At 43.9% G+C, this 12976-nt stretch overlaps 1 protein-coding gene across 1 annotated transcript in view; it reads right to left on the bottom strand.

The window, feature by feature from the left end:
- The window catches only part of LOC114703395 (oxysterol binding protein), a 33565-nt gene extending 20865 nt beyond the window's left edge, over positions 1–12700 (bottom strand). The window contains exons 1-3 of the mRNA XM_028884213.2: positions 12242–12700; positions 7401–7609; positions 4777–5027 (exon numbers count right to left, since the gene is read on the bottom strand). Of these exons, the coding sequence (XP_028740046.1) occupies positions 4777–5027; positions 7401–7609; positions 12242–12597 (816 nt within the window). The 5' untranslated portion in view covers positions 12598–12700. The remainder of the gene's footprint in view (positions 1–4776; positions 5028–7400; positions 7610–12241) is intronic.
- Between the last annotated feature and the right edge of the window lie 276 nt (positions 12701–12976).

The raw sequence follows: 12976 nt of genomic DNA, 5'->3' as shown, positions 1-12976 counted from the left end.
ACATAACCCAAAGCTGAGGACTGAGACACTGTGAACAGAATCCGCACTCACTCAGACTAGAGATGGGGTAACTTGGCTTTGCTTTTACTTTAGTCATTTAGGAACCAACTGATCTTAAAAATTAGAACACTACTTGGTGAATCAAGGATGGGATGTAGAGAAAAACAAACAACAACCCTCTGCCCCCCAATCTGATTATCTTAGTCCCTTTACTCATAGCTAGAATCAAATCCTAATTATGGTTACAACACAAATGGCCCTTCTAAGTATGGCCACCATCCACCTGAATCCTCCTCTCTGCTGCTGTTACCTCTGTACTGTACAACACAACCACACTGAACGCACCATTTTTTGAACACACAACTTTCTTCCAGCCCTGACTACTTAGGTATATGCTACTCACTCTGCCTACACTGCTCTTCCCTCTCCCATTTCTCTAAGAAAGGAGGGGACCTGTAAGAGAAATGGTACTTCTATGACACCCACACTCCAAAGCAACCAGTTGCTTCTTCTATCTCCTTACCAGTTTCAGCATACTTCTACCTAACACACGCACAGCAGTATCATGACTGAGTTTCTCTCTCTCCAGAAGGATCACAAGCAACTTTAAAACACATTTTACAGCTCACTCATATACAGGTCTCCAGCTCCTAACACAAAGCAGGAGCCTCATAAAGTTTGCTTAATAAATAAAGGAAGGAAGGAACCAATGTAAGCTTGAAAGTGTATTCTCTGTTACAGAGAAACTAAAGGGTTCTATTAGAATGTCTGCTTCCATGGTTTCAACAATTGCCTACAGGTCCACCAATGGCTACTACATCAGTGATTCCAAATTGGACTCTCTGAGTTTCAGACCAGAATATCCAAGTGCCTCTTCAATGGCTCAAAGTAACTTCAAAATCAGTGGGTCTCACGCTTGATTCACCACATTCTCTTGCTGCCTCTTGTTTCTTCCTTTGAATTTCTCCATCACAAAGCGGTTCCAAAAGCCTTCAAGCTGTCCAAGCCTATGGGGCGTCTCGCTTTCAGTTTTGCTTCCTTCTTCACATCCAAATAGCAAGTCTTAGTGACTCTCCTTTAATATTCTGGAGTCTGTAATCTCTTTCCATCCCTCCACGGCAGAAGCAGTGGAGCACACATCTGGAGTTGGGCTGGTTGGCCTAAATCACAGCTTTCCTGCCATCTAGTTAGTTACTGAACTCCTCTGCGCCTCACATTCATTGTTTGTAACAAATAACAGCAGAGACCACCTCTGAGTTGTCACTTCACATACAGCGCTTAGAACCACACTGGGCTCACAGTAAACATTTAGTAAGGCCCTAAGCCAGCTTGCTTGCCTCAAAACTGGCCTCCGCCTCTTCTAGTCAGCTGCCAGCTAGCCCACTCATCTGCATCTGCACTGCCCCTGACCTCCATTCAAGTCTCACCTCTAGCTACTTCCCTAACAGCCACCAGCAGTTCCCAGACTCTGAGAACAGGTCCACATATATCACATCACCACCCCAACCAATTCTTCTCCTTTATTCTCTTTTAATAATACTGATAACAAATTTAGCAAGAACCATTGGGCATGGCAGTGCTTGCCTTTAATCTCAGCACTAGGGAGGCAGAGGCAAACAGATTTCTGTGATTTTGAGGCCAGCCTGGTTTATATCATAAGTTCCAGGACAGTTAGAGCTATGCAGAGATCCTGTCTCAAAAATTAAAATAAAATAAAAAGTTATCAAGAGATAGTTGTACCGCCAAGCACTTTGCCGAGCATTTCAAATCTATTTCCTAAAGTCTTTCAACAAAACCATGAAAGATCTACTAGTATCAAAGCATTTACAGATATGAAATAGAGGTCATAGAATGGGTAGGTTTCCCTGGGTTATGCAGACAGTGCTGGAGTCCAAGTCCATATTGCCTTCTTTATAGGAAGATTTTCATTCTCTCTCAACATTTAGATGCCATATTAGCTTCTTTAGCCTTCCTAGTACATGCTGAACACCTCCAATGTGCTGCCTATGTCTATTCTGTCATGGCACATAGCTGCTCAGACAGGCTTTGAACTCTTGTTCCTCCTGCCTAAGCCTCCAGAGTGCTGAGATTAACAGGCATGTGTCACCATACCTGGCTTATTGTTAATATGCATACTGTGATTATCACCTGAAAGATAAGCAGATAACAACACAGGATAAAAAGTGCATGTCAGGCAACAACTAAATAACAGGGACACAGGCAGTGAACAAGAAAGCAAAAGGGGAGAGAACAGCTTACTTCTACCCAGCTGTTGGATGACTCAGTGTGTGTTGTGCAGAGGATCGAATCCAAGGCCTGGAGCATGCTAGGCAAATATTCTACCACAAAGCTACATTCCCCTCCTCCTGAAACTTGGGTTCTAACTTCTAGGAGATCATTCCCTGACATAATCTAGAACTTGAGGATAAATAATTCCCCAAAGAACAAAGATGAATAATTTGCAAGAGAGAAAAGGCTAAGGCAAGGCTTTGGTTTTATAAAGCAGGGGTGTCTTATTTAGGAAAAAAAAAAATTCATATTAGAATAAAAAAGAAGACTGTCAAATAGTTGAGTGCTCATCTGACATTGACAACAATTAGCCATCACTCTTAGGTGACTGTGATGTTTGGAGTAGTTTTTACTAAAGAGTATACACACGGGCCTTGACAATTAACCCAAAAATTTTCTTTTCAGGATTCCTTAAAGATGTCTCCACCCCTAGAAAGTGGGAAGTAATTTTAAGAAAAAGATGCCCACATTCCCCAGAAGTGGGGTGGGTAGTTTTTGGTCATTTAATGAGTTATGGATATTGTCATTGTTTACAATGGTTGGTTACAAGTTGTTGATTGTTAATGGTCAGGAAAAAAGCTGAACAAGGAGATTAGATTCAGAGGTTTTGTTTTTAAAAAAGAGAAAGAAAAAGAAAAAAGAATATAGACATGAAGTAGATCAAATCTACTCTGAGAAAAAAGATAAAGAAATAATAGGATAAATGGGTAGATCACTAAATCTACACTGAAAAGAAAAAGGAGAAGATATATAAATGACAAAAGGTAGATTATTGAAACTTTTATGAAAATATGAATATGGTAAGATAAAAAAGGCCAATTTTTGAATCTACTTTTAAAAAGGAACTACTTGTTTTAAATAGGATAAGTAGTGAAATTTTTTGTCTGAGTTTATCAGATGTTACTGGACTGGACATTGTTAATATATATAATGAAGTTTTTTGTCTGAATCTGTCAAATATTAATGGACTAGACATGTTAATGTAATTTTTGACTGTATATATTGTATATACTTATTAGATAGTTTTTCTTGTATTAGTTATAAACTTTTTTTTAAATTTTAGAGAAAAAGAGAGGAAATGTGGTAGTATTGTGTTCCCCAAAATATTGTGCACCCTAATAAACTTATCTGGGAAAACAGCTTGGAGGTTAAGAACACTCGCTACTCTTGTAAAGGACCTAGGTTCATTTCTCAGCACCCATACGGCAGCTTATGGCCACCAGTAACTCCATACCAGAGATCCGATGCCCTCTTCTGTCCTCCATAGGCACACAAGGGATGTAGACATACATACAGGGCAAACACCCATATACATAAAACAAAAAAAGTCTACAGATTTAGCATGGATGTCAATTTGTGTGATTACCCGGCTTCCTGGTCACTGGACACCTGCATTAGCACTGACCTGCAGAGTGCTCCTAGGAGGTGGCTAACCTTCCTGAAATTCCTAATAGGAAAAAATAGTTTATCTTCTTTCTGGCTGGGGTGAATCAGAGCCCTGAAGGTGTTCAACAATCAAAATAAAGGTTAACACAACTGCTCTCAAGTAACAAGAAACAAAATGAGAAAATGAAATTTCCCCTTCATCACAGGAAAAGGCCTTTGATATTCAGGCACCACAAGAACTAAACTAGCTCTTCTCATGATCATTCCCTAAACAAAGGAAATCTGGCACTTGTGAGGTAACTTTACCCATTTAATTAGATGGGGAGAGAAGCTCTGCAAAACCATTTCTCACAGAATACTTGTCTCACTTACAAAAAGTCCTTCTGTGTTTTTATGTACACAGGAGCTAAAACAACCTGTCAGGTGAGAATCAGTTAGCAGCAGAGGAAAACCAGCATTGTAAAACTGGGTATTCCTTTCACTCCTAGCAACACACCAGTAAGGCCAGCGATGCTTTGTATTTACTCACAGTCTTCTAATGCCCAAGTGGAGCAAGCATTCTGGAATCAAAGGCCAACACTGAACTAACTAGTATTACAAGTTCTCAGCAGTGCTCGAGCTGGGCCCTGCTCACCATTCCACATGCAGGATGCCTGACCATGAAGGAAGGGTCTGACTCCAAGGAAGAAGGAAGCGAAAGAACACAACAGTGCAAAGGATTCAAGAGACTCTTTCAGCTCTGACAGATTAGGTTTGAGAAAAAGAGTAAAGAGGCAAAACCAAAAACAAAAGATGTTCAGGCACTGGACTAACATAATAGCACCTCAGATACCCTGCCACTCAGTGAAAGAAGGCTGCACCACCGGGCTCCTTACTACCTCCCGGGCTGATATGATGTCCTTTTGACCACTTGAGCAGCGCACCTTCCACCTGGACAGCCAGTCCTGTTTCGTGCAACAGACAATGCAACCTAAAGCACCTGATCATCGAAGCAAGACCTAGTATAGTCAGTGCTTTACCAGCTAGTTCCAAGAGGCTAGGAAAGCATAACATTCCAGAAGGGAAGTGTCAAAAAGCCAGAGGTACACCATCTTTACTCACATTGATCATGGCATTGGATGTTATCCTAAAGAGCGTGGCTCGTTCGTTGACTTGTTTGATTTTCTCGTTGCTCTCAGCAGGCAGCTTCAGGGACTCCAGCTCACTAAGGGAGCGCTGCAGGGCAGTGCCATGCTTAGCTATCAAGTCATTGCACGTGCTCAGATCCTCCACTTTGCTGGAGAGTGTTCGGAGGGTGTTCTGAAGCTCAGTCTTGTCCGTTTGTGAGACAGACTCTTCATCTCCCGATTCATCTGTAGGGATGCCAAGGTTAACGTCTGCCTCCAGGATCAGGACTGAGAGTTAGAGCCCCACCTACTCGGCTCCAAGTAGACCATCATGCTTCACTATGTGCATTCTGAGCAACTGAGGGCTGGCCATTCCAGAGGATTCCTCTGCAGTGTGGCCCATGGCCTACACCATACAGACCTGAGGCACTTCATAAAGGTGCATAGTCTCAGGTCACACTCCTAGACACTCAGATTCAGATGATGAGAGGCAAGGCCTGGAAACCTGCATTTCTCTTTTAAAATTACATGTATTTATAATTACATTTACGGGGGCAAGGGTAGGATACATGTGTCATAGTACATATGTGGAGGTCACAACCCACAGGGGTCAGTTCTCTCTCTCTACTCAGGCTGGTTAGCAGGTGCCCTCACCGGCTAAGCCACCTCACTGGCCCAGAATCTGTGTTTCTAATTGTGACCAAAGCAGTCCTAATGTATGCTGAAGTTTAAGATCCACTGACAGAAAGGATACTATGGGAAACCAGATGGCTCCTAGAATTAGGAACATATAACTAAACCTTTCAACTCTTTTTTAAGGCAGCATCTCACACAGCTCAGGTTAGCTTTGAACTCCCTTATGTAGCCAATCTGACCTTGAACTCCTGATCCTCTGGCTCCAACTCCTGAAAGAGTGACCACTACACCTAGTTTATGCTGTTCTGGGAAATTAAAGGCTTCATACATAGTAGCTAAGCACTCTTACCAAGTGAACTACATCCCCAGCAACAAGCTTTTAAACATTAGCTTGAAGAGTCCAGTGTAACCCAAACTAATCATTACTGCAAACCCACCATTATCTTTAGGGAAGCATGCAGGCCGTCTGCAAAATGGGTTGAGAAGCACAGAGCAGCTTCTTGAGACAAAGTCTACATCACTAAAAGCTCTGTTCATTTTTCTTCTCCAAGGGAAAGCTGAACTTCATGATGAACTTATTTGACCCTAAAGCCACTGCAAAAGCAAAACAAGATAGCTCTCAAATCATAAGCCAAGAGGGACTCGGTACGGCCCCTCTCCACACCAGCTTCATACTTAACCGTTTGTCACTGCAAACTGCCTTTCCAGCAGGATCGTTCCTTTGTGGAGCTGACAGCAGCCTTCAGTTCAACAAAAGGAACAAGAAAAGACCTGTCCTTTCTGCTAGACCGAGGTAGGGGCCAAGGTCACAATGTAACCTGTCACCACAAAACTGATAAAGCACTGAAGTTTCCTCTCATGGCTTAACAGATAGTAGGCACAGTATGGGAAATGATAGAAAACAAGTTAGGCAACTGGCAAACAAAAGCCAGAGCTGGCCATCTCGGTTCTCTGCCACTAAGCAAGCTTAGTATGACTATCAGTATCTTGAGGGCAAATGCTATCATTTTCTTTAGAAAAAAAAAAAAGCTAATTAAAAAAAAAAAGAAGATTTTTACTACTTTAAACTGTGTTTGTGTGTGTGTGTGTGTGTGTGTGTGTGTGTGTGTGCGTGCGCGCGCGCCCTTAGCAGTCAGAGGCAGCGATGCTCCCGGAGCTGGAGTCACAAATGCTTGTGAGCTTCCTGATACAGGCACTGAGAACTCCTAACCACTGAGCCATCTCTCCAGGCCCGATAAGATTGTTTTTCAGGTCATCTATCAACTCTGTTACAACTTTAACAAATGAGAAGCTATCAGAAGCTGGCCTAAAATGCCAGCACTTAAGACGTGGAGACAGAGGGATCAGGAGTTCAAGGTCATCTTAAACTACAGATGGAGTGAATTTGGGGCCACGACACTGCTGGGGAGGGCGGGGGTGGGGGGTGGGGGAGACAGACATCCAGAGAAGAAAAATATACATAGGTCCAAACAATGAGTTGTAAGATTCCTACTACTGAGCTAGTAATAAAGCAATTATGTCTCAACTAACACTACAAACAAAAGCACAGGCCAGTTATAGTGGAGCATGTCCTTAGTCCTAGCACTCAGGAGGCTGGAGGATGGGGTAAGACCTTGAATTAAAATATAAATTAATTAATTAATTAAAAATTAAGCATAAGTGCTATGTCATATCTCTAGTACCAAGGTTTTTCAACTTCGGCTAGTTAATTCTTTGTTGGAGGGTTGGGGGGCTGTTCTGTACCTCATAGGAAATTGAGCAGTTTCTTTGGCTTTTAGTCTCTATGTGCCAGTCACACCCCAGCTTCCATTATTTTAACTAAAAATGTCTCCAGACATTACAAAACATCACGTGTATATGTAGGACTGAACTCAGTTTCCAATGAGAAGCTTGGGATATCTCGGGCATGGGACATAATCAAATACACTGAAGTCAAGGGTGAAAACTTGGGTTCCTTAGGCCCAGTGTTCCTTTGCTTCATACCTGACTCTGCCAGCATCTTCACAGCCTTGGCCTTGGCCAGTTCCAGGGCTGTCACCCAGCGCTGCCTCTCTACTTCCGAGCTGGCCTTCAAGTGGTAGGTCTGAGCACCACCATTGGAAATGATAAAGTTGCAAGAGTCCTCCACAGTGATGTTGGCTGTGGCGAGGTTGATGGTACCACGGCAGGTGTGTCTCATTTCTGCCTTGGACCTGCCATAGCAAGACAAAAAAGGCTAAACAGAAAGGCAATAGACATTTGTCCTGCTCTGCTTTTAATTTCTTTTCATAACTCTGAGCACTTTGAAAATTAAGTAGTATTAGGAATTAACAATCTTCTTACAGTTCTCTCAACCCTTGGAAATTAAAGCAGTGGGAAATTGCTTTCAAAGCTAATAAGCAATGTATGAATCAGATTTTATTGCCCCACTGTTCCTCTTACCATTAGCTTTAAAAATACAGTCTTTACTGAGCTAGAAATGCATGAAATATTAACTCATCAGTTAATTAAGTATAACTGAATGAGTTTTGACAAGTGGATACAATTGTGCAACCACTACTCCAATCCAAGTGAAGAACATTTCCCTCACCTAACAAAGTTCTCTCGTGCCCATCTGCAGTCAGAAACTGCTTTTTACTTAGCAAGTTATAAAACACTTTATAACCTTGTGCAACAAAAATTTTTGACACTCTCATTCTCTAAGAATAGCTCCATTTTTATACACTGCCCACCCCCTCACTGTAAATCAGCCCAAATGAGAACTGTCATGCCACACTTAGGACTATATTGCAGAAGTATATAAAAGGCAAACCTTAAGTGATTAGACTATTAAATATTATTGGTCATGGCTCAAACGATAAGAAATAAGAATAGCTACCTGTCTGAGACAACAAAGAATAACCACAAAAGAATCACCAGGCATTTTAATCTTTCTGGAAAATGTAGTTTCCTAAGTTCCAGACTTTTATTGGTGGGAACTCCTAAGCCATCCTATTAATAGCCAGGAAAGACTCAGCAGGTCTGCACTCAAGAGGACTGGGTGTAAAAATTTCCCCAATCTCTACTGACAGTTCTATTAATAGACTAACTTTTGAACTTTACAACATTACTTGGTGACAACAAGCCACAAAGCACTTGACATAAAATATCAGGATTCACATTAAAGATTAAACTCCCAGCACCACTGATCACACAGAGAAAAGTGTGCTCATTTCTTCTCCACTGCTATGCCCAGAGACCTTCACATTGAAACCGCAGTTTTCCCTGTCCAACTCGGAACATAAAGAGGTCAAAGTCCTTTACCACAGTACAAAGCAGTAGAGCCAAGCAGCCAAACACACCTGGTACATCCAGAATTCCTACATGCCAGAAGGGCACACACCCTTCCCCAGACACCAACATTTACTATGTTTGAGAAAGTCTGTTGACTACCCTTAGGAAGAAGACAGATCCACCGTTGTTCATTTCATCATGTGGAACTTTTCTTTCTCGAATGTGCTAATGAGCAATAAGGGATCATGGGGTGGGGGTGGGGGTCTCAAAGGACTGGCCATTTTCCATGTCCTGCACCTGCCACTGTAATGTGAATCCCTGCTTTTTCTATTCTTACCTCCCAGTCCCAAGCTTCAGTTACATTATGAATAATGCAGGCTGAATTACAGACCCACAGCTGAAAGCTAGCTTACCCTTACTACTTGGGCCTTCTATCACATTCCTCCTTACTGGTACTTTTCACTAACAGCCTCCCAAGATCTCTTCTGCCTCCACTGTCTTCATACACCAAAAAGAAGTTTCTCAGATAATATAAACTCTATAGCTGTTTAACAGACACTAAGGAACACTGAGAAGGAGGCAGGCTTGACCACAGCTCTTAGGCTCGGGCAAACATACCTATGGTTATAAATGGTTAGAACAGAGGCAGGAAAAGATTCCGAGTGTAGGAAAAGTTCTTCAGTCATTACAATATTACATGGTTATTTTCTGGCTAGAAAGTTCTTGCCTGAAAAGGTCAGGTGAAATAGTAATTTAATCTCCAGAAGCTAAAAGGAAAACTAATACTATAGCCTGGGGTGTTTTGGGGAGAGCTGGGATTCTGTACAAGAGAGCAAGTGATGGGGCATCTATGTAAAGAAGCAAAAGAAAGAAAAAAAGGAAAGCTTGCTCATGTCTGTTCTTCTCTGCATCAGAGGATGGAGTCTATGGAGGAAAAAGGTATTTCAGAAATGGCATACGTAAGAAAGTAGGTTTTGGACATGTGATAATCAGAAAAGGAATAACATAGTTAAGCAATTCTAGGAAAGAGATGGGGATCACAGGCACCCTACTAGGAAGAATAAACTGCCAATGCTGTAGGCAGGAGGTACTTCACTGAAATTCTGGGAGTGTGGGGTAATGTATAGACTGATAAACTGAATCCTGTGTATTGGCTGGTTTGTGTGAATGGGACCATGCTAGTTGGAAAGGAAAGGCTAATGGCATATTTTAGTATGTTTTAAAAGGAGTTTTCATGGAGTTAGCTGCTGTGAGAAAGAAGGTAAAAGTAGCAACAAATACGAGGAAGAGAGCAACAGGTAAATTACCAATGTCCAAGATCAACACTGATCAAGATTGATACTGAACAATCAAGTAGCCTGCAAAGCAGATCATGCAAGAACTTGGTTGGATTACAAAGACCATAGAATAGTCTTAATTTTTCTTAGATTCACTTTATGTGGGTTTTTTGTTTGTTTGTTTGGGGTTTTTAGAAACAGGGATTCTCTGCGTAGCTTTGGCTGTCCTGTAAGACTAGGCTGGCTGGAACTCACAAAGATCTGCCTGTCTCTGCCTCCTGAATGCTGGGATTAAAGGCATTCACCATCACCACCCGGCTTATTTTATGTCTTTTGACTGCATTTATGTATGGGCAGTAAGTGCTCTTAACTACTGAGCCATCTCTACAACCCAAGAGCATACGATATTAAAGTCTTTGGATAATGCACTTTTTTTTTTTCTTTTTGAAACAGGGTCTCACTATGTGGTTCTGGCTGTCCTGAAACTTGCCATGGAGACCAGCATGCATCAAACTCACAGAGATCCACCTGCCTCTGCCTTTTGCTGGAATTAAAGGTTGGTTATCATCATGCCCAGCCCTTAATAAACAATTTTTGAAAATGAGGAATCACTGTTATTAGTGATTTATAAACCAAGTCAGGATATAAACCAACTTAACATTAGAATAATAGTCAATTAAAACAAGATATGAGCTTGAATAGATGGGGAAAAAAAACTCTGGACCAACTAAAACTTTAGATGTATGTTACAATCCTAAACTGAGTGCTAGATGGACAGAAGAAAGGGGCTGTATTAAAACTAATTCAGAATACACAATGCAAATGCACCTACTCACAACTAATGTTGCTTAAGCATGGAGGATGAGCTATCTTAAGGCATCTTCTATGGTTGAGAAGGGACAAGCATGTTCTCACAACAACCTCCAATTATTATCTTCAAACTTTCCTGAAAATCCTCTAAGAGACAAGCCAATGCTGTCAATGAGAAAGTTATGTGTTCACTCTGAGCTCCTGGGTAGCAGAGTGACTACTGGTGAAACTGCAAAGAAATACAGGCTGAGCCCTCTCCTCACCAGTGTCGTGGCTTCCCAAACCGGGCGGCCTTTAAAGAGACTTCAATTAGAAATGGAACCACACTAAGCAAATTCCTCTTAAAGTATACTTCTGTACTTTGCATGAAACACATTATAACCGTGATCCATAAACTGTGTTTTAGGTAATTATCTCTGTATCTAATTGGTTCATGTGACACTAACCTAGGTTTTAGGTTATATTGGTATGAACAGTATTTCAAATCTGGATTTCTCCAAGACCTTGGGACAGCTGCCCATGCTAAGTATGCTTCCTTGTCAGGAACATGGGAACATGTCCTAACTCCCAGGGAGCGAGGAGATCTATGCACGTAAGGCATCCAGCCACAATGCCCAGCCATTGGGAATGCTTATGACCTATCCCCAAATCACCTCTCAACACCTCTGTCTAGTAATATAAGCCCCAAAGTGTGACATGTTATGACCACGTTATGAGTCATAGTAAGTATACATTAGCCATACCAAAATAAGCACTGGGAAACTTTAATAATCATTTCAAAAACATGCATTCTTCCTTTAATAAAACTTAATCTTAAGTAAAACTAAAAAGAGCACAGAACTGCTGGATAAGACAATCATTCCTGTGGGAGGAGGTGGGGCAAGAAAAAGTAAAAGCTATGTAGAGTACACATCTCCATTCTGGGCTGTCCAGACCTAGAAAGTAAGCGCACACTTGGAGAGGTCAGACATATGGAGGACAGAATCCCCAAGTCTCCCTGTCTGTGGTGTTCTGATGTCTGAACGTGTGGAGTGAGCAAGCAAGGGCAGGTACTATCAAGAGTATATCAGGAACCTTTAATTTTAGAGACTGGAGCACAAAAAGTTAGGAGTTAGAATTTCCACTGTAAGTTCCTGAGAGGCAGTGCCCGGGCTGGGTCTGTGCCCCTCCAGCCTCGCAACAGTGCCTTACTTGCAGAATTAGCGATTGCACCCACGTGGTAGCGGAAATACAATGGCAGAGCAGATGCTCTCCAAACAATTGCTGACAGGAAAGACCCAGGGATGGAGGCAGATGAGGCACCAGAGACGGGTGATGGCGGGGACAGGGGCGGTTCTGACTTTTGCAAGCTGTCAACCTGTACAGGTGACAGACAGGGACCTAGAGCGACCTTGGCTGCGAAGCCGGCCGGCAGAGAGTGACAGCGCGGGTCCGTGGGCTGCACTGGGGGAAACCAGGTGAGCGCGGCGCCCCGGAAGCAGTTACCTGTAGTAGCTCAGGAGCCCGTTGCTCAGCACGAACCATCGCCGCTGGTAGCCTTTGATGTAATTGGTCCATTTGAAGAGCCAGCCCTCTCTAGCAGAGCCCGAGCCCCCGGCGCCCGAACCGCCCGAGCCCGCAGCTGGCGGTGCAGAGCCCGGGCCGCCCGCCGCCACTCCCCCGGCCCCGGGGCCCGGGCCGCCCGCCGCCGCTGCCGTCGCGGACGCCACCCCGGAGCCGGGCCCCGCGTCCCCGCGTCCGCCGCCGCCTCCCACCGCGGGTGGACCCGCGCCGCCGCCGCCCGGAGCTGCGATGGCGGCCGGGCCCGGCCCCACTACTCCTCTCAGCTCGGTCGCCGCCATGAGCCGCCGCCGCCCGGAGAGACACGACCGGAACCGCCTACGAGCGCCGCCACCGCCGCCCGGAGCGCCCAACACGGCTAGCGCTTCAGCCGCCGCCGCGCAGCGTCCCCGCCCCGCCAGCCCCGCCGCGGGAAGGAGGGCTCGGCCGCCGGGAAGGAGGGCGGCGATTGGTGCCGCCAAATGTCACTTGCGGAAGACCCCGCGGACATTGGCATTTCTCTCGGGCCTGTCATACTACTCCGCCCAGTGAGAGGCTCGGGGCGCGGCGCGTCCTCCAGGCCTGCTTGCGATTGGCTCAAAGGGAAGCCAATCAGGCAGGTCTATAAAACCATTGGTGCTTTTCTGAAGTCCGAAGACGGGAGAATGCAGAGCGCCCGGC

Source organism: Peromyscus leucopus, chromosome 1, assembly GCF_004664715.2.
Source record: "Peromyscus leucopus breed LL Stock chromosome 1, UCI_PerLeu_2.1, whole genome shotgun sequence".
NCBI classification, from domain to species: domain Eukaryota; kingdom Metazoa; phylum Chordata; class Mammalia; order Rodentia; family Cricetidae; genus Peromyscus; species Peromyscus leucopus.
This window is presented reverse-complemented; position numbering and strand designations above follow the sequence as displayed.